The sequence below is a fragment of the Furipterus horrens genome, unplaced genomic scaffold (genome assembly GCF_987537825.1).
Source record: "Furipterus horrens unplaced genomic scaffold, mFurHor1.1.pri manual_scaffold_1, whole genome shotgun sequence".
In the NCBI taxonomy this organism is placed as follows: Eukaryota; Metazoa; Chordata; class Mammalia; order Chiroptera; family Furipteridae; genus Furipterus; species Furipterus horrens.
Window position 1 is genome coordinate 6,851,288 of NW_028327171.1, and position 27,278 is coordinate 6,878,565.

Sequence of the window (27,278 nt, forward strand, 5' to 3'; positions counted from 1 at the left end):
AAACCATTTCATTCTTCACAGTGTGAAGATTGAGAATAAAATGATGTTATATAATTGGCAAGAAAGCAGGGACACACACAGCCTCATATTGCTGGTGGGTGTAATAATCACGAATATTTTCCAAAGGGTCCTGGGCTGATACAGACAAAACTCCTTAATGTGGTCCTGCTATTTTGCAGCTAGGAATTTAGCTGGAGAAAGCAATCACACATATGCACACTGCATTAACATACATGAATGTTCATTGCTGTGCTGTTTACAGTAGGGAGAAACTGGACACAGTCTAAGGGAGGGATAGGAAACACCCACAACGGCAAACTTTAGAAATAATTAGGAAGAATTAAAGTGTCATGGGAAACGTTTATACTATCACATATGCATATCTATAGAAACCGAATTCAATGCATGATGTTGCTTTGTTTCCATATAATGCAACATGGGGCTTCAAAGATGGCCTAAAATAAGTCACATGGGCAAACACCCTGAGTAAAGAATAGCTTTTCATTTGTGAATAAAGTGCTTTTAACATGGTTAATGTATGGGACATGCTACAGGGGAATAACCTCAGAGATTTCTAAAATATCCAATCGATTCCCCCTGCAATCCAGGGGTGTCTAGCACCCCCTTGCTTTCCTCTTCTTTTTTTTCCTGAAAGGAAATACACTAGAAGGGATTGTGGTGAGTGTGCCATTTGTTTTTCTTCCATTGTTGTTATTTTCATAATAAGAAAATGCAACACAGTAGTTTAAAAAGCAACATCCAGAATATGAATCATTAGTAAATAAACATAAATTAATACACTCATAACAACTGAACATATATGGTAGGTCTCAGGTTATTACAAAAATATTAAATTTATTTATTTGTTTGTTTATCCTACTGGTATATATTTGGGCCTCAACTGTTTGATAAATTACTAAATGAGAAAAGAAAAAGAAGTTCCTATATGTTTGTCAGCACCGTTAAGAAACCTTTCCTGGAGAGGATGATAAGATGGATGTATATCCTTTTTACAGTGTCTAGAATGGTTTCTGTTCATGCCATGTTTACAGTGTCAATGGTTTCTATTCATGCCATGTGTACAGTGTCACCTCAAAAGGGACACGCTGCTTTGCCTTTGAAGAGGAAGCATGCGTAGGAATGAAAGCTCAAAATAGACATTGGACGTATTTCTTTTTGCCTGTTAACTCATTTATTCTAAGATAACTGGGTAAATAAAACAGTCAACAACTTTATTTTTAATCTTCTAAAACTATTTACTCTCATAGGTGTCAATACCAGGGAAACAGTTCTCCAAAATGGGTAATTCTGACAATCTGTACTTGTACTTCCCCCTGCGCGGTTTGCAGAGGTTGCCAAGCAGATCACGCTTATACAAATGAAATAAGTTGCCTGAGAAACCTGCCTCCCCACTCATGATCTTTCCCGGGGCATGTTATTGTATAAGAACAGACACCCTTGTGATCTGAATGAAAACACTTGGGCTGGCTCTTAGTGACATATGTAAGAGAAAGACAGACTTAGTGGGCCTGGGTGCATATCTATTATACTTACAAGAAACATCTCTGAAAGGACCAGAAACTCTCACTTAATTCTTTGAAATGTACACATGTGGCAGATAACAAGCAAACAAGTAACTTCATACCTTTAGAGAATTTCCACACTATTGTGGGTACAGGATAACCCTCAGCTGAGCAATTGAGGATGACAGCTTTGCCATAAATCCCGTCCTGGTCTCGTGGTTGCACCACAAACTTGGGAGGAACTGAAAAGAGACAAATGTCACCAGTGATTCAGACAAGGCCACAACTTACTAAAAGTATGATTTTAAGAAATCTAAAAATTTAATGCACATTACAATACAAAGAATGTGTTACATATATGGGAAATGAAAAAAACATGGTTTGCAATCTGGGACAAATTAGGGAAGCCACTGTCTTGCAGGCAACTTCTTTTATTTATACCAGTGAGCTTCTGTAGACAGAAGTTACTTGACAACGGGGAAAACCAGACTCTTAACTGTGGGAGTTGAACTAAACCAAGGGAATGTGACATTCTGTTTCTGATCTGTGTTTTGGAAGATCTACAGGAATCCACTCCAATGAAAACAGAATCAGAATCACAATTTAAAGAACAGAAAAAAACATATTTATTCATCAAAGACTAATTATTAAAAGTAAGTATTCCCCTCGGTGTGAACCACTCAAAGCATCTGATATTTATTCTTCTTAAAAAAGGAGATGAAGGAGGAATGAAAAGGTATTCCCTAAAGGAAATAAAGAACACAGCATGCTTTCAAATTTCTCCCCCAAATCTGATAAAGACACACAGACCATTATTCCTGACATCAGCACCCTTCTGGGGCCAAGGGCCACTACTGAGGTACCATGAGGCCTTTAAAGTGTAGCTGTTTTAAAAAAAGCAGATTAAATAGTTGCTTCTTTGTTAAGTTTTGTGTGGTGCTGAAAAATTCCATTCCTATGTGAAACATACACATAAACTTCATTGAAAACACACCTGCCAAGAGAAAGCAAATGCTTTGAGTTACAGTGTTGTGATTTTAGGACTATTCAAGTCTATTCTTAAAGAGAAGATACAGATTCTTGAAGGAAAAGTAGCATCTGAAGGTGTTAGAATCTCATAATTTTTTTCCCAGCAGATAAATAATTAATTGTGGGATGGGCTTTCTATTAGGCAGGATTATGTAAGAGAAAATGGATTATGTCATATATATTACACCCTTAGCAATATGGGTGCTCTTCCTCTCCTTCCCATAATTCCTTGGAAAGCTAACTTTGTATGCTTTGCAATTCCTAGAATTCTTTACTCTGAAACAGAAACATGGACCTATATGTACCTGAAGCAAGGGACTTAGAAGCACATTGAAATTGTATGAGCCGCAGTGAAGATCACTTGGGTCATAAAAGCCAAGGATGAGAGAACAATATCAAGGCACAAGAAGCAACTATCATCGGAAACCACGGCTGTATTTCTGGAAGAGAAAATGAAGTGCTGGCTAGGAGTACAGAGCCAGAGGCTAAACACCTGGGTTGGAGCTCCAATTCTATGACTTCCGGTTTGATGATCTTGTACAGGTTATCAAATGTTTTTTAACTTTAATTTCCTTATATGCAAATGAGGGACAATTTTATATCTCTCATAGGATTGGTGTGGGGATCAAATGAATTAATATTAAAAATGTTCTCAGGACAGTTCCTGGAAGATATTAAGTGCTGTGGAATTGCTGGTTAATTTAGGCAATGCAGGTATGTCCTGATTTAATAATTGCAAAGTTCCAAATTAAATAAGTCACACAGTCAGTGTACCTCCTTAATACTGCTTAACTAGTAAGCAGTCTTACTCAGTTTAGATGGTATTCTGAGACAAGCATATTCAATAAAATGTGAATATGTTTAAAATAAGGTGATCAGGGATGACTACCTCAGGCTGAGAAAATTATTTCTAGGAAAAATGTTAGAGAATTTGGGGAGCAAAGTTTTCTAGGAAAAATTATCCATCAACCTCAAGGATAAATTACAAAGTTTAAGACATCATGCCCAAGTCATTCTGCCCAGGTGGAAGGAGAAGATGCTGTCATCTACATGTTATGCTCTACTTGGGTCGCATTCTGCTAAGAGCAAGGAACCCCTTGTCAAAGGGCAGGTAACTAATCTCTTGTGTTTCCCTTGGAAGAACGTCTAATTATAATTGATTCATGACCACTCCCCTTAATTTGGTTCTAATGCAAAGGGATGTCACTTAAGAACTGATCAAAGAGGTTTGCATGGGAAATAACCACTGACATATTGTAAGTGTAAGGTAATCACAGACGGAGATGGCCCATAAAATTGAGAATTATTTTTCATAATGCTCTCTCTCATCTCTTTGTATCAGGTGATGATTCTTGGAAAATATACCACGTATCCTCAAATTCTGTGTATCTTCCCTGTCATGCCCTAGTCATGACAGGCAGATGGAGTGTGTGGTGAAGTGCCACATATCCTCTGCCTATCCGGTTTCAGCACCCTTGGGGTGGACAGTTCCTCACATTTTGCCGGGTGAAGTCATAAGTGTTTATACACCTTCCCTGGTGCAGCCCAGAAATGTGGGAGACAATCGTACATCACTGAAGGGCAGGAGACGGCATAAACACCCAACCTTTTTGTCCTGCATTCTGTAGGACAATTCTAGGACATGTTCTATGTCTGTGCTTCTCAAACATTAGGGAGTATCAGAACCACCCAAAGAGCTGAGTAAACCCACAAATTGCTGAACCCCAACCCCAGTAGGTATGAGGTAGGACCCAAGATTCTGCCTTTCTAACAAGCTTCCAGATGATGCTGAGGCTGCTGGTTCAGAATCCACACTTGGAGAACCACCGCTCTTTGGGAATTCTTGAAGGGCTTACACCCACTACAAATGAGACCATTGCCCACGGTGGCAACCGATCCCATTTTTTCCATATTCCTCACTCTGGGATCCAGGACCTACATCTCAGATAAGCAACCAGCAGTCAATTCTGTACCTCACACTCTCATTCAGAGGAACTCAACCTGAGACAAGGCTGGTGTTGGCACTTTCCCGGGTTTCTGAAATAGCCTCCAAATTGGCCTACCTGCTACCTACTTCCCCACTTGAATCCATTCTCCACATAGTGGCCCGAGGATCCTTCTAAGATCCAAATTTGATGATTATGACTTCCTTGTTTAAAATCATCAGTGCATTTCCATTGTCTCTTGATGCAATCCAGATTCTTACAATAAATATTTTAAGTATCTTTATGACTTGGGTCCTTGGTCTCCAGCATCATCTCTTGGCGTCTCCCTCTTCCAGGCTTTGCTCCAGCCATTCTGAAATCTTCCCTGTTCTGTAGTTCCCATCCTCACTCTTGCTACCGGGACTTCACACATGTTTCTGCACTTCTTAGCTTAATGAAGCTTCCTTTTATAATATTATTACTACTACTACTACTACTACTACTACTACTATTATTTACGTCTCAGATCAAAGCCCACTTAGTCTGGGACACCTTTTCCAATGCTGTGGGTGAGCTTAAGTGTTTCCACAGAACCCTGTGTTATCCTAACACAAGCTTTTCCATGCTTGTTTGGAATGGCCAGTTTAATTGCCTGTCTCCCACATCGGGCTATATCCTCCGAGAGAAGAATGATTCCTTTCTCATAAACCATTATATCCCCAGTTTGGAGCACAGTGCTAGGACATACGAAGCACTTTGCAAATACTTATTGAGCGGACAAATAAATAAATTGATATTATTATTCTAGTTTATAAAATGTGGAAACAGTCCTTGTCCCAAGGGTCCTGGCTCACTGAATGACTCAGATCAGAGTGACCCCAGTACTCAAGGTCCCGGAAGCACCATTGAGAGAAGAGAGCAAAGCACCATGGGGATTCTGGCCACGGAGATACAGGACAGGAGGTGGGAGGCTACAGAGTCTTCAGGACTCTCGTGATTTGATAAGACCAAAGATTCTAAATTCCCTGTGTTGGGTATATAATTCCCCAAAGTTGCTGCTTTCCCCCTTTTAAAATTATATTTTGGTTATCTTTTGTCTTTGTAACAATTTTTCTGGTATGTTATAGAGAGCATATGTGCTGATGTTGTCAGCTTTCTAATAGACTTTTCCAGTGAGCATGTGGGTGATTAAAGGGAAGGAAGGGATATGTTTAATCAAATAATTATGTCCCAAGACGCAAAGTGTGTCATTTTTGACATGCATTTATCTGAAGCACATAGGTAGATATAGATAGAGATAAATATTCTAAAATACACAAATCCTGTCATGAGACCCACATATTCTGACAGTATGTGAAACCTCAAAGGGATTGCTTAGAGGAAGTTTCCTGCCCATATTGCTTAAAGTGAGGGTTGTTTAAAATACAGTGGCCTTTGGCTTCATTTGTTTATTCAAAAAAGAATAGTATATTTACAATAGGACAGGTATTTTCAATCTTAGGTGTAGTCCAGTAGCCTCTAAGTAGCTATATATTCCCAGAGAAGGAAAACTCTGACTCCAAAAAACCTCCGCTGCCTTGCGGCATACCTCTTCAGGGGAAAGGCTAAGGGAGTAAACCCCGACAGAAAATCCGGAGCCGGAGTCCCTAAGGCGGTTTGACGTTGTAGTCAACACCGACAACTCCTGCGGCGCACCTGAAGCCAAGCTGTATTGACTCCGTCTTTCCCTTGGACCCTTCAGCTGCGAAGAGAGGGGGGGTCTGCTGCATGGGCAACAGCAGACCCTCCATATCACCCTGCCCAGGCTCTGTAGCTTCAGCTTCACTGGAGAGGACACTCCAGCGTCATCGCAAGATGTCGATTCAACACGGGAGGAGACAGATACCGTGTCACTCCCGAGTTGGACTGCACAGCCATTCTCGGCGGTGCAGATAGACTCTTAAGAAGCTACACCATCGTCTCTCGAGACGGACGGCTGCCGACGATTCCCAAAGAATAAATGTAGGGTTCCCTAGCTGTGAACTGGGATGAGGATTCCATTTTGTTTAAGGCAAAACAACTGGAAGCTATTTGGTGGTGGCAGCTGAGGGGCAGTGCAAACCAATATTGCCGTTGTCTACCAGATGGCATTTAGTCAAGATTACAATTGGCCAAAGTCTAGGTAAGATTTGATTTACGACACTGGAAACGAAAATCCCATGATTTCTATCACACTCAGAATCGAGGACCTGGCCCTGCCTTTAGAACCTACTCTCCTCTCTTACTGAACAGTCCGTGTGTTTGTCTCTTGTCCTGGAAACACACAACCCACTCCTGACTCAGGGTCTTTGTCCTTGCTGGTCCGTCTGCCTGGGACTTGCGCCCTACAGATAACCCTGTGACTTACCCCCTCATGTTAGGCACGTCCCTGCCCAGATGCTCCAGAATGGCTTACCCTATCCATCCTGTCACTCTCTGCCCATTCACCAGGCTCCATTGCTCATAGGACATGATGAAAGATACCTGACATTATTCGTTTGTTCCTTGTCTCCCTCTCCCACTAGAATGTGAGTCCTATGGGGTTGGGGACTTGGTCTCTCTGTTTTGATATCCACTTTACTCCCAATGCTTAGAATATCTATTCTAAAATTAATGTTAACATACATTTGTTGGAAGAATGATTAGATATGTAAAATGATAGTATGAATATGGTATCAAAAACTGGATCAATAAACATAGCAACAAGATAGTAGACTTGTGTTATTTTTATCTTCCTTGCCAAATAAAGGTCGACAAAAGCCTTTTAGATAGTGTATTTGTATTTGTTTGTGTTAACTCATTACTAAAAGCCAGAAACAACAGATGTATCACAGGATATAAAGAAGCGTGAGAAAAATCATGGATAAAAAAAAAATCCTCACGTTGGCAGCTTTCCTGTGGTGCAGAGCCAGTAATATGAACCAAAGGGCAGGTGGCTCTGTCATTAAGGCCAGCACTTTCCCTCCTAATGGCTTCATTAATGGCCAGGTCACTCAACTGAGCATCACAGTGGAGAGATCACTGGTCCACTGCCAGCGTGAGCCACAGGGCACACACACGAGAGCTAAGAATTCTTTTCTTCTTTCTTAGTTTATCTCATAACAGCCCATTTATTTTAAATTAAGTCTGTATAGATCTTCCCAATGATCCAGGCTATAAAAAGTGTGCTAAGCTTTATAATGGCCCAAGGTCATACAACTGGGACTTAAGAAATAGCTAGGAATGGGGCCCCAAGTTCCATTTCTTTCAGACATGTTTATTCTACACCTCAGCTCCATCATCTTAGTTATGGATTCCATTTCCCACATGCAATGTATTCCCAAATGCTGTCGTTTCTTCCAAAAGGATTGACTATAATAGTGGGGGGTGGGCTGGGCAGAGCAGGGCAAAGAGGGAAAATGGGTGAACTGTAATAGAACAACAATAAAAAATACTGTGCTTTGACCTTTTGGCTGCATTTCCAAGACCATCATTTAAAAGAATTGCCTTATACTTGAACTACCCTGTGGCCTCTTTTCTGTGATGTGTTCTCAATCATGTCCCTAAATCACAGCGGACAGGTGTTGAAATCATGATAAGGGGTAAAAGGAAAACCAGAGAGAAAAGGAGGAAAGCAGGGAAAAGTCTAGGAGTCAGGTTTACAGGCCAGCAGACCTTTCCTTGGCTCTTTTGTTTGCAGAACCACAGCCTATCCACTGCTACCAGGTGGGCGCTCCTCCCTCAAGGCATCTGGGTCAAGGAAATGTGTAATTTCCCCATCACTGCCTACAGCAAGCATATACTGGTTCATGGCAAAAAGCAGATGAGCAAACTCTGACAGTGGCAGCCTCTATAGCTTACCTGGTGCTGTTTATTATTCCTCACTGACTTTAGAAAGTCTGGCTACACCCCTCTGTCCTGTCTTTATTCATTCATCAGATGGAGAATAATTGGAGGGCCCTGCTTCCAGCTAGGTGACAGGGCCATACCTTCATATTCAAAGTGTGATAGCGTGTACTTGAATCTTGCTTTGTTGTTAAGATGGACAACCTTTGCTTTATAATTGGTATTCTTAGTCCATTTGTACTTAATGCAAGTATTTTTTCCATCTACTTATTTTTCTTTTTTTCTCTCTTTTTTGTTACCCTTTCTTTTTTCTAACTTGTTATGTTTAATCGAATATATTTTAATGTTGTCTTTTACCTGTTCTATTGAATTAATAGCTATACTTATTTGTTGCACTTTTGGTAACTGCTCAATAGTTTACAATGTATTTACATATTTAACTAGCAACATCTATGTGCAGAGATATTATACCACTTCATGCATAATGTAGGAAAAATTTTACAACAGTAAAATTCCATTTTCTTTCATGTTGTCCTTTGTGATATTGTTGTTGAATATTTTATTTTGCATGTTATAAATCACACAATAAAGTATTATTGTGTTTAATCATCTAAATATTTTAAAAGAAATAAAAATAATAAAATGTCTTTTATACTTAGTCACACATTTATTATATCCTGAGATCTTCATTCCTCTTGTAGATGAGTTTCCACATTTTTTTTTTTTAAGTTTTAAGAACAGTCTTTAATATTTATTGTTGTGAAAATCTTGTTGGAGTTCTAGTCTTTCAATCTTTGTCCAAAATGTCTTTATTTATCCTTGGTGTTTGAAGAATATATTTTGCTGGTTATAAAACCCTAGATCGACAATATATTTCCTCCTCTGCCCCTTCCTTTCAGCACTTTAAAGATACTGTTGCGTTCTCTTCTGGCTTGAATTTTTTTCTGATAAATAGTCTGAGGTTTTCTTAATCGGTTCTTATTTTATGAGTCTAATTTTTCTGGTAGCTTTTAATATTTTATCATTAGTTTTTAATAATTTTATTATAATGTGCCATGGCATGACTTTTCTTTGTGCTTATTCTTCTAGGTTTCATTGATAGTTTTTTATCTATCAATACATATTCTTCAGAACACTTGGAAATTTTCCAGTCAATTATTATTTGAATATATATTTTCCCTTCCTCTACTTCTGAGACTCTTACTATACATCTGCTGACCTGCTTGACATTGTCCCAAGTTCACTGAGCTACTACTGTTTACCGTGTTTTAGTCTTCCAACTCTCTGTGAAAAAATCTGGATATTTTTCTGGCCCTCTTTTAAGTTTCGTACTTCCTTGTTCTGGAGTATCTAATATCCTATTAAACAGAAGCAGTGAATTTCTCATTTTAGATACTGTGTTCAGATGTAGAATTTCCTTTTGGTACATTTTTAAAAAGTTACACTCTCTTCTTATGTTCTCCCTTTCACTCATTACACACATATTTTTGTTTGAATTCTTGAATATGATAGCTGCTTCCGAACCTTGCTTACTAATTCTAACATCTGTGTGTCCATTAATCAATTTTTTAAAACATTTTTCCTTTTATTCATGGCTCCCATTTTCCTGCTTCTTCACATATTTAATAATTGTGTGGAAGACATTGTGGATATTCTATGCTATTGAGAGTCTGGATTTTGTTGTTTTGTTTTTAAGAGTGTTGAATGTTATTCTTGAAGAAAGTTAATTTAATGGTGGAGAACTTTTATCCTGCCAAGGCTCTCTTTTGGCTTTTTAAGGCTGGTCTAGAGCAGCCTTTATTCTAGGGCTAGATTAGCCCTACTCTTGGAATGTGGCCTCTCTGAGATTTCAACTGAATTTCTCATGTGTTCTTGGCCCTGGCTGGTCAGAATCCCAACATTTTGCAGCACTGTGTAACTGCTGAAATCTTTGTTAATCTCACATACTCCTGGTTTGTTCTCTGCTAGATTTCATGAAGTCTCACCATATGCATGTGAAGTGATCAGCCAAGGACTCTCAGGAAGCCATATACAGATTTTTAGGAATTGATTTTTGGACAGCTCCTTACTCTCCAGTACCTGGCCCTGCAATAATATCCAAGAGCTCAGTAGTTCTAAATTCCCGCTAAATTCCCACCTCTGTTTTCGCCACCAGCAAGATCACTGTTACCCATGTAGGCTGTGCCTTCGCTGCCGTGGTTTGGAAACTGCTGCAGGCAGAAACCTGGGGTCAACTTGAAGTTCAACTCATACTTCCCTTCTCTTAAGGATCACAGCTCTGTGCTGCCTGTTGTACTGCCTGAAAGTGGTTGCTTTATAAACCCCCCCCCCAATTTTGTAGTTGCTTTTGGTAGAAGAGTAAATACATTACCTATTACTCTCTGATGGCCCCATTCAATAAATTTTTAAATTTGTGTTTCAAGTTAGTTGACCCAAAATCTGTCTCCCTGACATTTCCAACGATTTCTGTTGGTTCTACCTTCTGGACCGCACCCCCCCCCCCCGCCCCGACTATGGTTATTATCACACTAGTTTGAACATATTCCACTAATGCAAAGAACTCAATCCCAATTCATTAATTCAGCGACTCTGATACTATAATTATCTCCTCTTTATCCTGCCTCGAGACGGACGGCTGCCAACGACTCATGGGCAACAGCAGACCCTCCATATCACCCTGCCCAGGCTCTGTAGCTTCAGCTTTACTGGAGAGGACACTCCAGCGTCATCGCAAGATGTCGATTCAACACGGGAGGAGACAGATACCGTGTCACTCCCGAGTCGGACTGCACAGCCATTCTCGGCGGTGCAGATAGACTCTTAAGAAGCTACACCATCGTCTCTCGAGACGGACGGCTGCCGACGATCCTGCCACATATTTTTCCTCTCTATTGATTCATTCCCATCCACATACCCCTGCCCCATGTTCATCTCTAACTTCTCTACTTTCTGCTTCCTTTCATAGCAACACCCTTGTAAATATGAAAGTATTTGTCTTTTTTTGAGTTTACATATAGTCATTCATTCATCCCCCTTAAGCCCCACTAATCAGGCATTGACCGTGGCCATGCCAGTCTTCAAGGTCACCAACAATATCCATCTTTCTAAACTCAATGACCAATTATTGGTTTTTCTCTTCTACTTTCAGGGGGGTTTCGATATACTTTATTACCTTCCTTTCTTGATACAATTCCTATTTTGTTTTCTAGGCCCCACAGTCTCCTGGATTTCTTCCTTTTTCACTGGCTTCTCTGTTCTGTCTCCTTTGCTGAGTCTTCCTCTTGTTCTGGAACCTTAAACACTGGAATGCCTTGGGTCTAGACCCTCTTATTTCTTCCACATCATTGTCTCCCTTGTCACAATTGCTACTCCTTGCATCTTCTCCACTTACGTTGAAGACAATTTCATTTACCTTCATTATAAATTTCCATTACCCTCATTTGCAACATTCACTTAATAAATGTGCTTTGTTTGCTTTACCTCCAATATATATTGCAAATTCGACTGCTTCTCATTACCTTGATCATTACCACCTTCATTCAAGGCATTTCTCATGTTGCCAGAGCTTTGGAAATAGCCTCTTACCTATTATCCTTGCTTTCTGGATCAGTCCATTCATCACACAGCTGCTAGTGTGAGAATTAAAAAGATAAATCAGGCCATGTCGCTGACCTGGCTAAAGTCACCATTGACCAATCTGTGCATTTAGAAAAAAATATCCAGACTTCTAAAATAGCTACATACTCAAATTACCCAGGGTGCTAGGAATCAAACTTGGCTGCATATTAGTATCAACTTGGGGATTTTACAAATTACTGAAGCCTGGGTTTCACCCCCAAAGATGATTATTTAACTAGTAGGGACTGCTGGCTGGACATCAAGATTTTTTTTTAAAGCTCCCCATATAATTCTAATGTGTGACAAAACTTAAGAACGACTTATGGGTAATTTTAGAAAAAAAATGCCCCAGAGATCTGGGAGTAGATAGGTCTACTTCCAAAGTTTATGATTTAACTGGGGCTCATTGGGGCCATAAAATAGCCATCAGTGATTTCTGTGCTCTCTCAGGAGGGGCCATGGTGAAGTCCAGACTGACCGCTGCCCGTATCATCTTGCCCGTGACCACTTCTCCAGTCACTGAGCTGCTTGTGACGCACATTTCTTCCCTCAGGGTTCTAGCACCAGACTGGTGCCTTAATGCTAATTTTACAGAAGCTTATTTAACATACTTGGGGAACAACCACATGAAGCCATCGATTAGACTGTGATCAACAGTATTATCTCCCCAATGGCTAGGCTCCATTTCAGTTTATCAGACCTTTGCCTGGGTCTAAAAGCTTAGCTGCCTTTCCTGCGAGGAGAAGTGATACAAAGAACACTCCCACACCTTTTAATCTAGCATTTCTGTTCTCTGACCTGAATCCTTCAGAGCACATCATATAGAGGACAGGCTGATGCACTGCTTTATCCTTTCCAGATCACACAGCAAGAGTCAATTCTTCTTATAAGAAAACAGTCTAGTCTCTTCCCCTTCTTTCTGCCCACAGGCATGGACCACAGTGTGGGAATTGACTGTAGGAGCCGGGGGCAGAAGAGAGGTAGGGGATGATGGGCGGAGGAGGGCAAAGGGTGAAGAATTGGGACAATGGTAATAGAATAACAATAAAAAAGGTTAAAAGAAAAAGAAAACACTTAGAAAACTGATACCAAGTTGGTCCTTAAAAATGGGGAAAAATTCATGAATCCCGGTTCTTAGATTCAAAAGTGCAAGGTATGAAGAGAAAAAAATGCCACTTTTATCTTTAGCTTGTGTCTAACTGAAGACATACTTTCTTAGTCATTTACTCATGGACAATGTCTTCTACAAAAACAAAGCTGATTTCTTCATGAGTTTGTACACTTTAGTTTCTTCAGCTGGCAAAAAGAGAGAAGGCACATTACTTTTCAGTCAGAAAGAAAGAAGAGGTGTCAGAGGGACAGGTTTAAGGACTGAGAAGAGCACAGGCATCCACTACTCAAGAAAGAAGCTGCCCAGATTCCTACTATTCCGAAGATGATGAAAATCATCCCCTCCTGATAATTACTCTGAAAGCCCATTGTTTGGGGACTTTAAAATGCAAATAATCAATAATTTTAAGTTTTAAATTCATACAGTTCCTTGGGCAATGTGGGTGAATATTGTACTTGTAGATGGAAGTACACAGCTCTTAGAGAACCATAAAAGCACGGAGTATCCACGCACAAGAGTCTTCACAGAACACTAGCTGCTCACTTTCCAGATGAGGAGTGTGAACCTTCATGGGAATTTGGTGCTTGAATGGAGGCTTGAAATGAGACTGAGGCTAACATTTTAGGTGTACTGAGACCTCTGCCAATGTTCTCTACAAGTTCGACTACCCTATTTTTTAATTTTTGCATAAACATGATCACAGGTTGCTTAATTTAACTAATGTTGCAAGAGCCTCCCAAAGTTAGGACACATTTAATGCCAAACAGAAGACAGAAACAAAGAAAACCATGTTTCTAAAATGGGAACAAAAACTATAAAAAGCTACTCTCTTTTTCACTTTTTAGGAAAACTGTGATATATGGCTTTGACAAATACTTTTTTAAAACCATCAAACTAAATCGTAGTGTAAGCAGTACTACATAAAGTAAGTACAATGCAGCAAGAGCTCATGGAGTTTGGTCCTCAGAAATCATTGGGTTAATTTAGTAGGAAAGCTCTATTTCATGAATTAAATCCTATAGCTCCCATGTTTTCATTTACACGTTTCTTTTTTTCTTGAGCTGCACGCGTAAAACCTGTATGCTTTTATTAACCAATTTCACTCCAATGAATTCACTAAACAATGAAACTTCATTTTTTAGGTAGTAAAACCTTGGCTTGGAGTCTAGGGGAGCTCATAGTTGGTTTCTACAGTTGAGTCAGTTTTTAATGGGAGGACAGCAAATTCCATGAATTCTGGTTATGCTTTCATAACACTGCAAGCAAACACCATAATCTGGCTTCTCAGAAGCCACGCGTCCTCCGTGTGTCGCTCACCTCTCACTATCAGCTGGCTTTGGTGCTCCACGGCCGCGGCCTCGTTCCGGGCGATGCAGGTGTAGTTCCCATTATGCATCAGGGAGAGGTTGGAAATCCTTAAGGAGCTGGTGAAGTCAATGTTGTCGATGGTCACCCCAAGGCTTGCTGGAATTGGCCGGCCATCCTTCTGCCAGGTGATCGTGATGGGTAGGTCCCCTGAGACCACGACGCATGGGATGAAGACCCGCTGTCCGATGGAGAATCTCGGAAACTCAAAAGGTTGGATAAAAGGTGGAACTGAAAGAAAAGGAGAAAAGGTAACAGAGAAAAGATCATAATGAGTTGTGTAAATATTCTATCTGCTATTTTCCTTTAACCCTTTTGAGAGACATTGCGAGAGGAACGTAGTCACTGTTAAAGCAGATACAGGTAACCCTCATATAACACAGTTGTTAGGTTCTGAACAAAGGCCGTGTTATGCAAATCTGTGTTATATGAAACAAAGAACTGGTACAAAAAGGGGGGTTAGGTTCCAAAATAAAAAAGAAATACTATTATATTTTTATAATTAAGAGAAATATCTTTATTAAAGCAGCTTTCATCAGAAGTATTACATGTTACCATGAATTAAGTAATGTTTTCTTCGTCATCACTACTAAGCTCCATTAACCGAATGCATTTCCTTTTTGACAAGATATCCTCGTCCTCTGAACTTTCTTCAGCGTTATCTTGATTTCCATGCTCTGCTTTTTGCAAAAATCTGTTATTTTAGATTGCTTGCTTTTAGCCGAGAGATCTTTATAAATTTCCTTATGCGGTGCTAAGCACTTCTGAAGTTCTCTCTTCAACTCTGTGCTCCTGGCAGTGCAGGGATCTGCATTTAAGAAACATGACTAACTGCTCAGCTAAGTCTAGGCCTTTCTTTAGGCTTTTTAGAATAACCTGTTTAACTTCTTCGTTTTCCTCAGTCTATCGTCCCCTAAGTTGGCACATTCCAGATGTCATTTACACCAAAATTGCTTCATCAGTTTCTTCTTCTCCCAGCAATGCTTGGATGTCTCCTACAGCCGTGTTAGAGCGAAACCATGTTATAGAAGTACCGTGTTATACGGGGGACACCTGTACATATATGAACCACTGGAAGACATGAAATTAGGCTCTCCTATTATCTGAATTTTCTCATCGTTCTAAATGAAAAGCATGGCTTGATCTGTACTTCAGCAAATATTCTTAATGTAATTTATTTTGATAAACTTCTGTTTAAGTTCAATAATCATTTTCGAATAAAAACTTTTCCATCTCTGTTCTCTCCAGTATAAATTCTGTGAACTTGGACTTGGTTTGCCCTTAGAAGCCTTACAAAATGCTGTGTCCCACTTTGCTATCATCAGCACTATAATGCCGCCCCTGTCAGTCCATCCCCCCGCTGTCTTCATAGGCATACTTGAAATCCAAGGACGAAGCAGAGATTCCTATTTTCATTAAATATTTTCTTATGGCCAATGTCCAACTAATAGCAGATGTTAGTGAAAAATAGGTACTTTGTGTTAGGATAATCACGTTCTTACTCTGAACTCCTCAGTTTTACACACTCCATGCGGGTGATCTTAAATTATGAAATAAATCATCCGGGACAGTGTCCGAGTATTGGACATGACAAGGTTCTTACCTTTGGCTGCTTGTAGACAGAGTTGAGCTCAGTCTGGAAAACTCTTTTCTGATTTAATTTCCCTGACAAACTCCTAATTATCCTTCCTGTCTCAGGACCTTTCTTCTTTAGTAGCTCCCTAGATGGCCTCATAATATTTCAGCATCCAAAAATGGTTTAAATGGAGCCAGAGGAGCCAAGTTTGAATCCCACCTCAGTTACTTATTAGTTATGGGATTGCGGGCAAGTCTTCAATATGCTCCCTGTCAGTCTTATGGGGTCGTTCTTCACAGCCACACTTATAAATGGAGAAACTGAAACCCAAAATGTTACTTTGCCCTTCACTGCAGAGTAAGGGCTCATATCTTGTTTCATTTTTGTTTTGTTTTTTCTTTTTCTTTTTTTTTTTCAGAGATTTGGTAATAACCCAGGTGGCAAACTAAGATCATTAGGCATACAATAACTAATATTAACTAGTTATTATACTAGGTGATTTCATATAATGAAGTTATTAAATAGCAGGGTGTTTGTTCATTAAATCAATTGGAGGTTCATTGCAATTATCAACTTGGCGGAGATGTAAGGAATCCAGCTGCGAAACATCTGAACAGAAACCACTATTTGTTCGCAGTGTGAGATTTATAGAAGAAGCTGGCCTTGCTAATATTCTCTTCAGGCAACACCATGTTCTGAAAGCTTTTCCTCTTCCTTCTCTAGGCTGGATTGGATATCCTTCCCTATCTTTCTATAACCCAGTATACCTCTCTCTCATTTTTTTAAATTTATTTTTTTATTGTTTTTCTATTATTTGCTCTCCCCTGCTCCACCCACCCTCCCCCTCTCTCATAGTCCATCCCCATTTAGCTGTCCATGTCCATGGGTCATTCATACTAGTTCCTTGACTAGACCCCTCCCCTTCTCTTCCCCCTTCTCCCCCTCCCACTTCCCTCTGGTCACTGTCAGTCTGTTCCCTGTTTCCATGCCTCTGCTTCTGTTTTGCTCATTTGTTTGTTTTGTTCAACATTTTCCTGCATTAGATGAGATCATACGATATTTATCTTTCATCGTCTGGCTTATTTCACTTAGCGTAATACTCTCCAGTTCCATCCATGCTGTAGTACAAGGTAGGAGCTCCTCCTTTCTTCCTGCTGTGTAGTACTCCATTGTGTGAATGTACCACCGTCTTTTGATCCACTCATTTACTGATGGGCACTTAGGTTGTTTCCAGCACTTGGCTATTGTAAATAGTGCTGCTGTGAACATGGGGGTGCATAGGTTATTTTGAATTGGGGTTTCAGGATTCTTTGGGTATAATCCCAGCATGGAATTGCAGCATCAAAAGGCAGGTCCTAGTTTTTTAAGAAAATTCCATACTGTTTTCCGCAGTGGCTGCACCAGTCTGCATTCCCACCAACAGTGCACCAGGGTTCCCATTTCTCCGCATCCTCGCCAGCACTTGTTGTTTGTTGATTTGTTGATGATGCCATTCTGACAGGTGTAAAGTGGTATCTCATTGTGGTTTTTATCTGCATCCCTCTGATGGCTAGTGATGTTGAGCATTCTTTCATATGCCTATGGGCTCTCTGTATGTCCTCCTTGGATAAGTGTCTGTTCAGGTCTTCTGCCCAATTTTTAATTAAATTATGTGTCTTCTTGGTGTTGAGTTGTATAAGTTTTGTATAGATTTTGGAGATCAAACCCATGTCTGAGGTATCATTAGCAAATATATTTTCCCATACAGTTGGTTCCCTTTTCATTTTGCTGATATTTTCTTTCACTGAGCAGAAACTCTTTAGTTTGATGTAGTCCCATTTGTTTATTCTTTCCTTTATTTCCCTTGCCCTAGGAGCTGTATCAGTGAAAATATTGCTATGTGGGATATCTGAGATTTTCCTGCCTGTTTTCCTCTAGGACTTTTATGGTGTCACAGCTTACATTTAAGTCTTTGATCCATCTTGAGTTTATTCTGGTGTGTGGTGTACGTTGGTGGTCTAGTTTCTTTCTTTCTTTTTGCATGTCCCTGTCCAGTTCTCCCAACACCATTTGTTGAAGAGGCTATTTTTATTCCACTTTATGCTCCTTCCCCCTTTGTCACATATTAATTGACCATAGAGACCTCGGTTTATTTCTGGGCTCTCTTGAATAGAAACCACTTATTCATTCACTCACTTAAGAAGTGCTTACGGAGACCCTGGTATGTGCTTGACAACACTGTGTGCTGGGCATACAGCAATGAACTTAAAAATGTAGCATCTCTGCCCAGTGAAGCATAGACTGGAAAACTGATATCAGCAGAGCACAGCCATGGTTATTCTGTCATTTAATACCGTTATTATTATTGTTACTATTAGATGCTTTCATAAGCAGCTCGGAGCCAGAACTCACAATTGCAAATACAGCCAGAGATACAAGGACTAGATGGGTCGAGCTAGGTCTTACCGGAGAAACAGACAAGCAAGCGAACAAAAATAGCATAAGGTAGACAAGTACATTCAATGTCAAAACTGCTGTGGCTTCTCAATGTAAAGCTTGAGCCTTTGATCTGTGATGAATTGACCTGATGTGCAGGGAGAATTATCTCAGAATGACATTCTACCTGGTGCTGGCAGGAAAGGTGAGTTGGACTACTCTGTGATTACTCAGCGCTGCCAGTAGGGGGCGGAAGTGCCAACTGGCAGCAAAGAGGCTCTGATTTCACTAAATCTTGCTCTCAGTGGCATAAATGTTTACTCTATATGTAAATTCATTAACACTTCATAATCTTCTGGTTTTAAATAAAAAATAACTACAGGTCCTCTGATTTTTTGCACACAGAAACCTGGTTGCCCGTTTACTTAGACAAACCTGGACACCCAGTGTTTGTCTTGGGGCTCATCCTCTGAATTGCTGATGGTTTTAAAAAAGATACGAACTCTGGAGCCAGGCTGCCTGGGTTTAAGTCCTGCTGGGCTACTAAGTAAAGCCACCAACGCCCCTTTGTGCCTCTGTTTCCTTATTTGTAACACAAGATGTGCCGCTGTGAGGAGGGCAGGAGTGAGGGCAGGTGTTCGCAGACTTTCTCATGCACCTGAATCAGTTCACTAGCACTGGTTCTGTTTCTGAAAGTCTTTAAGATGAGAAAAAAACAAAACTGTTAAGTTATATGATTATTGGGCAAGGGAAGGAACTCAATTTCTCTTATCAGTTATAATAGGGAGAACGCAATTATAAGGACTTGCTTTCTGCTTCCCAGATCAGAACAAGAAGGTAAGATGTAGCATATTTTTCACTTATTTAATAAGAAAACAATATGTAGTGCACAGGCTGTTAATAATTAGTAAATTAGGAATATCCTCTTAGAGCAGAAGCCACGTTACAGGGTACAAAGGGGACATGTATGTATGTTATTTAGGAACAAAGGTAGAAAGTGGCTACGGAAGAATCAGAGTTCAAAAATAAAAATAAAAATAAAACCGTGCTTTCTGTAACTGCAAAATATGTGAAATGTATTGGTTTATAGACTTCTAAGGAATCTAATGATAATCACAGACGTAACTTTGAAAACGAAGAAGCGTGCCTCAAACACAGCGAGAACAGGTCGGGGAGCCGACCCACGAACTCTTACACCTGTCACTCAAAGGAAAACCCCTGTTCTGCAGATGGTGTTTTAAACTGTGACAGCATTGCCGGTTGGCTCATTTCTTTGTCCAGACCCGATGCTGAGAACTCAGGCATAGCTGATGAGGGCTCAGTCAGAAGCCATGGCTGACATGTCAAAGGGAGCGGGAAGCTGAGTGTAAACTATCAGGAGCAGACGTAAGAATCGCCACGTGCACAGAAGCTGGGGAACGTTCTGTGCTGAGGCCCTTCATAGTCAGCTTTTGTGCAATGAAAACAAATTCACTGTGCTCCATGAAGATTCGGAATCCTAAGTTATAGTTAACAGGTTAAATGGAAAAAAGATATAACTAAAATATTTAAAAACATTTACATAAAAAAACCTATCTGAATAGTTAAAATAAGCATTTTCATGATGAAAGGAAGAATGTTTTCGGAGGGAGGAGTCATTTTCCCAGAATAACGTCAGAGTCAGATTCGTTACTTGTGGCTTTGCTGCCCACATTATATCAGGATGCACTTTTTAAAATGCAGAGTAAACCTAGAGACCCATTTGTCAGTCCTGTCGCTTCTCTCCTCACTGTGAATGTTGTCTCCCTGGCTCCAGCCATGAATCACAAGCCTGCTGTATAAAATACTTTTAAAAGTTCCAAAAGAGTCCCAAATATTCTACTTTACATTCATAAGGTATAAAAATGGGAGGCAAAAAGCAAACCAAGTGATTTGAAAAAAACTCTGCTCATGATTTTGCTAAAGCCAAATCGCCTCTTGGGGACGCATTGCTTACTTTGTCTGGCTCATTATATCATCTTTTATGGGAAATTCTGAGTCTTGTTGACAGTGCGAACTCGTAGTATTACAGGAGCAGAAATTCCGATGTGACCTGCAACACATCGGACATAATCTTCCTACACTAAGTGCGTATATACCTGCTAAATGTCATTTATTACCAGGTTTGTATATTTCATCATCTATAAAGGTGAGAGATCCTTTCTCCGAGACAGTTCAGAACCGTTGAAGGCTGCCAAATGTTAATTTGGGGTCTCTTTTGTTAATCAATTAAATATTCTGTTCTTTTAAAAAATAATAATTTATTTATTTGTTTATTTATTTTATTTTATTTTTAGAGAGAGGGGAAAGGAGAAAGAGAGGGAGAGAAACATCACTGTGTGGTTGCCTCTCACTCGCGCCCCCAACTGGAGACCTGACGTACAACGTAGTCATGTGCCCTGACTGGGAATCGAACCAGTGACACTTGGCTCGCAGGTCGATGCTCAATCCACTGAGCCACAGCAGCCAGGGCCTTCTTGTTCTTAATACTGTATAACTCCTCAGTGCCTGTCGTGGCTTCGCCTCCTTCCTCTGCTTCCCTGATGAACTCATGTCTCCCGTTTGTTGCAGGTGTCAGCTCAATGCCATTATTCCCTAATCTACATTTTCAACCAAAAACTCCTCCTCAAGCTCCATATCTGCTTGTGCAGTTGTCTGCTGGCATCTTCATCTTGATGTTTCAGAAGCACCTCAGATTCTAAACCAAGTGTCTTGCGCCTCCCTTAAACTGAGCATCATCTTCAATTCCCTATTCCTGTCAGTGCTACCAAAATCTCCCAGATGAAAGAATAAAGCTCAGAATAAGAAAAGGGTCCCTAGTCATTCATGTCCCTCTATCTCGAACCACTTCTAGTGGGTTGCTGTGTCATGTCTACCCCACTACCCAACACCTCCTGCATCTGGCTCCTTTTTTTCCAAACACAAAAACCACCACCTTTTATTAAAACTTTTTCCGTGATGTCTTAACGGGTCTTCCTAGTTTTTAAAATCTTCCTGCACTTGCAATCCTTTTTATATACCTCAACCCGATGAACTTTGCCCAAACACTGGGGAGCATGTCCGTCTGATTCAACCGCTTCACTGCCTTCAGGATCAGGGAGGAAGTAACTCTAGCAGCCCTGGTACCGGTCTCGGTGCTGCCCATGGCGTCCTCCTACAATGAGTGCCCTTTGTTTCAGCAGCACTGACTCTGACTGTGAGGGACTGAGCCTGTCCCCATTTCTGTCCCCATACCCCACCCTGACCCCATTCTCACCCCTCTCATCTTCATCTAGTTGCTACCTGCTTTGGGAGTGTCTCCTGGAAAGCTTTATTTACTTATTTATTTTGACTCCAGGTTTCCCATCCCACCTCAGCCTCAGCATTGGCTGGACGTCCACCTTCTCTGCTTCTCACGCACCTCAGGCCTGTATCTTTGATGGGGTTCCGCTGAAATCAGGGCGCTTCTCATTTGTTCTCCCTGTCCTTCCACCGCCAGCGGGCATATTTTCCATTTCTCATCCCACACTGTTCTCTCTCAGGCCATGTGCTACCCCCTGCCACGCACTATTGTCATTTGTCTGTAGGTCCCCCCACTGACGCCAGCCTCTTGTTGGCACACATCCTGTTATTACTTGATCTCATTAATAGTAGATGCACAGGTATTACCTGAATCAATTAAAGAGATAATAGGAATAAAAAAACCCAGAGATTCTTTGAGTTAAAAATTGTTTTGATGACAAAAGTAAGAGTTCAAGTACACAGTATTCCCTCACTTATCGCAGGTATTACGTTCCAGACCCCCTTGCAGAATAGGAACCTTACATTTATTCTGCACTCTTAAATCTACGTCACTTTAACAACATACGTATACAGTACCGCAAAAAGCCCGCGATATAGCGAAAAATCCGTGATAAATAATTAAATATAATATTTTTAAATATCCCGCGATACAGTGAGGCCGCGATAAGTGAACTGCGATATACCGAGGGATGACTGTACTTCTATCATACACTGTGATTGTTCTCACTTCTTATTTTTAATATTGGACTAATATCATTATAGAAATTGGGAGGAACTTAATGAAACTATTTTTAGTGAAAGGTGTTTAAAAGGCACTTTTTTAGCTGATTGACAATTATGGAGCTGGTAGGAGTTGATGTGCAGGAGTCCCTCTATATATTGCGGTTCACTTATTGCGGCCTCACTGTATCGCAGGATTTTTAAAAATACTGTATTTAATTATTTATTGCGGATTTTTTGCTATATCGCAGGATTTTGTGGTACTGTATACGTATGTTTTTAAAGTTACGTAGGTTTAAGAGTGTAGAATAAACATAAGGTCCCTACTTCCCGGGGGGGTCTAGAATGTAATACCCGCAATAAGTGAGCGAATACTGTATATGGAGAACATGGTCCAGAGTCCTTATTAAGAAAGGACGTGTGCCCCAGATTCTGGGAGTGATGTAAGGCGGCATTCTTCAATGATCAGCCTCTTCAAAAGTGGTCCCTACAGAGATCCACCTCACCGAGGACAGATCCCTTTTGTGGTGGCCTGCCTCCGAGGACTGACTGAGGAGGGCAATTCTCCCCTGATTCGGGACAGCTCTAAGGGGCTGTTCTTGCTCCAGAGCTCTCTAGGGGGTTGGATAAGCAGTCATGAAGCCTGTGCCCAGTTCTCCTCGCTTCCCTTCTTTTCACGGCTGTTACTCGTGAGCGCTTCCTTGATAAATATCCTGTCCACTCAGTCCCTCTCTGAGACCCTTCCCTGGGGAAGCCAACCTGCAACAGTTTGCTTCACCAAAAGTTAAAAAAAATTGATCCAGTATTAATAATAAAACTGGGTCTGTTTGTAAACCTGCCTCTGTGGGCTCCATCCATCCACCTCATATTGATTCATTCTGGAGTATGGCCCACGGGGAAGTGTCATGTGTACTAGACTCTTTCGAAAGAAGGCCCTCTGCACCTGGTTAACAGTAACTACCTCTTCTCCTACAGAACCGAAGAGAGAGAACAAGAGGACATGAAAACAGGGTAACATTTTAATTTCAAGATTGCTGCTCATGACCTAAAAAAAGTCTGTATTTCTTTGTTTTTACTCATGTTACTGTCTTAAATTCTGCCAGTGTTCAGAACTAAAATTGTCTTTATTTTTAATACAGGTTTATGGACATTCACAAGTTCAATAAGTGTATGTCCAGCATAACTAAAATGAGGAAGAAATCATTGCTAATATCATAATCAGCTCTCAAGAAATCCCAAAGTATAAACTCAGAAAAATAAGAAAGCATAGAAAAAATAAATCAGAACACCCGTAGAAATGCTCAAGCACACACACACACACACACACACACACACACACACACACAATACATGCACTAGATAAAGGGGTCCCAGTAGCTGAGGCCTAAAAAGTAGAGTTCAAGCAACAGAGTAGCACAGTTACCATACAATACTTTAACTTGGGAATAAATCAGAGATGTGAGTAGGTAACTCTTCCACAATGATTTTGAACAAGGCATCTTGGACTGTCAGCTGGTGAGAAGTGTAGGGTCATAAGTACGGCAGCTTAAGTAGAAAGGTAAGAAAAACAAGTTTTTCCAAAAATTGTTCAAAATCACTCATTAAGTTCATGAGAAAAAATATAATGGAAACGTTTTGGGGGAAAAAATCCTTAAGGCATGATGCAGAATTATAAGGAAGAGAAACAAACGGTTATTTTTTATAGCTAAAAAGATATTACACAAGTTAGAAACAAAGAAGAGAAGAGACAGGTTGCTTGGAATTGGGGGATGTAAAAGCACTAAAACTGACTCTAAGGAGCATGGCTCTCACTATCTTCTTCCAAAGAACTTGCAAGAAAATAGGTCGACCAGATGCTTGCAGTGGGATATAGTGGAAGGAATCACACGGTTTCTTGAGGTGATTCTAGTTCTTAGTCACAGGAGATGTTTCTTCAAGGTTTTTTATAGAAGGAGCTTTATAGCCATAATCACATTATGTTGGAATAGATAGTTCTTTAACATTTAAAAATAATGATCAACTCTAGAATTCTTGAGAATCTCTGAATGTAGCAATTAGAGTCATCTCGGACTGAGGAGAATGCCTACATTTCCCCTAATTGAAGAAAATAACATGTTTACACAGAAGACTTGGTGAACTGATAATAAAATTGAGTAGTTTTCGGATGACCTCAAACTAACCCATAGCTCTGCTAAAGAAAACCAACTTGAATCATCATGGCATCAAGAAAATGACACATAGGTCATGTTTTAGTAACCCAGGTGGAGAACGACTCATCTAGATGGGCTGTGATTATTTTATGTTCATTCATATGGACTACTGATGAAAGCAAAGTCATGTGACCACAAACACAGGTGGTGATGGCTAGGCTAAATGGCAGGGACAACCAAATTTCCGTCATGCATTTTTTAAAACTAGGCTCCTTTTTCCATTGGCTTTTTAAAAATAAGGATTGTTAGTAACAGCAGGTTATTTAGTTGAGGAGTATTTCCCATTAATTTGACTTAGAAAAGGTCATCCTTCTTTAGGAGCTTGGTTATTAATCATAACGGACTTGAAATAGCTGCATTTTGAGCAAAATGATAAAATAGGTTATAGTGAAGATGGGTACTAAAAGGTAGTTATGACATTTCAACAGGCTTTGTCAATTATTTTAACAAATTTCAGGACATCAAATGGGTGGTATAATGATGGGGAATACTGTTAAATGCCTGAAAATAGACCAATAAAATATTTGCCTCTGTGTGTTCCATCCACTCAATAGTCACAGAAGCATAAATCTGCAGAATGAGCTCCACAGACCTGCTCTCTAGTCTCCCAGGTCAGCGGTGCATCCCTGCCCAGGTCTCCTTCATTCTCTCGGTCTCAGTGAGACCAGATGGCTTTCAACACTGACATGTACCATATCTTTAAATGGAAGGTACAGAGTGAAATCTTCCAGGTATTTGTATCACGTGTAGATAACTTGAATAATTCAGGGATGTGAAACCAGAGTATTTGGTTCCCATGCCTAGATCAATACACGTACCGACGAACTGGTTCTTTCTCGAATAAACTAGCAAGTTCTTTGACTAAACGGAATAGTTAGTACAAGGAAATGTATGTGCATGGAGCTATGATTATGGCGTAGTCACCACAGATCTGATTACAAAGCTAATTATCAGGACTTGAGTGAGTCTATCCAGTGCAGAGTAAAGAAGCAGAACACGAAAGAGAGAGTAAATGAAAAATATGAACTACTGATGTACGTAAAACCTAAAATTACTAAAATAATTGTTCATATAGGATTAAAATAACTTTTGACGCAAGCTTAATTAAAACAAACATATGTGTTAAAATGCATCAAAAGTCATGCACACAAAGAGGATGAACAGTGGGATTCCAGCTACATCATAAAACTAAGGCCACAGAAAAGCAAGCGTTCAAGAAATGAGAAAAGATCTCCCAGGGAGATGTGAAACAAAGGGGGCAAGAGGAGTAATTTTTTGAACATATAATACATATTTAAAGACCAAAAAAAATCAGAGATTATAGCAGAAAATTGGTAAATCAACAATTCTATTAGGCAATGTTACCACTCAGTCTAATAACGGGTCAATGAAGGGAATTCTAGAAAGATATGATTATTAAATGTAATCAAACACAATAGAAAATTATGCCCGGCAACATAAGAAAAACTACTATTTTAAAAATGAAACTTGCACAGAGAAAGCTTCAGTACAATTCACAGAGCTAAAATGGTCTCTGACCACTCCACCGTGGTATCTCGGTTTACGGAGAAAAGTGGGAAGTGTTGATCATTCGATAAATGGTATGCGGAAAACTAAGCCAATATTTAGAGAAAGAAGAAATTGAACACCCACGCCTACTATATCTACAACCCTCAGTGTAGATTAACGACCTCCGTGAGGACCATGGGAATATAAACATTGAGTAAATATTGAAAAACATGTAGAAACGTATCTTTCATGAGCTCAGAGACTTCTTAATAAAGATCCCAAATGCAGACAATCAAAGACAAAGTTAAGAAACAACAAACGAGCTCTGGAAACCTACAACTTAGAGAAAGGCAATTGGAGATATTATTTCTAAGAAAATTAATAAAGCGTTTCCCTGGAGAAAGGTACCAGCTTCACTTTCTAGAATAAAAGAGGCATTACACAATCACACGCAGGCGTTCTTGCTCCGGGACAAACCTGCCTGGAGGGGAGGATGCAGGCTGAGACTGGAGCTCAGTTCTGACTCCGTGAAAAGGGAAGAACCTCTCTTCTGGGAATGCTTGAGAGCACAGATCCTCAGCTCAGGAGAGGGAAGGTGGCCCTCTGAGCACATTTAAACATGAGTTCTTCTTCAGTCGTTTCAAAAGGAGGGAGAGTAAAAGACCCCGCCCTTATCAGCCTTCTTTTTTTTTCGCATCAGGATATTAAATTAACAAAGAGAATTTAATTTCCCAATTGAAACCACAAATTGCCACCAAATAATGTATCGCCTTTATGGTCCCCTACTAGGTCTATTTTCTCCCAATTAGTCATAACAGAAACCATGCATTCCCTCAGTAGCTGTTGAAGATCAAGATAAAAATTTCGTGAATGACTAAAATTTATGGCCCCGTAACACCCTTGCAAACAGGACCCTCCATGAAACATTGCTCAGTGTTAATGAGGCACCTACAAGAGAAAAATGACCTTGAAATGCTATGTTTCCTTTCAACAGCATTGTAGATGCCTCCGGGAGCTAGAGAGAGGGAGAGAGGCAGAAAGGGAAAGAGAGGAAGAGAGGAGGACGCTCGTCCTGGACAGAGCCGAGTCTGCAACCTGGTGGAAGTTGATGGTTGGAACAGCCAATGCACAAGA

At 40.2% G+C, this 27,278-nt stretch overlaps 1 protein-coding gene across 1 annotated transcript in view; it reads right to left on the minus strand.

The window, feature by feature from the left end:
- The window catches only part of DSCAM (DS cell adhesion molecule), a 425,587-nt gene that overhangs the window by 174,039 nt on the left and 224,270 nt on the right, over positions 1-27,278 (minus strand). Inside the window, exons 9-10 of the mRNA XM_090271008.1 lie at positions 14,367-14,645; positions 1,646-1,765 (exon numbers count right to left, since the gene is read on the minus strand). Of these exons, the coding sequence (XP_090127134.1) occupies positions 1,646-1,765; positions 14,367-14,645 (399 nt within the window). The remainder of the gene's footprint in view (positions 1-1,645; positions 1,766-14,366; positions 14,646-27,278) is intronic.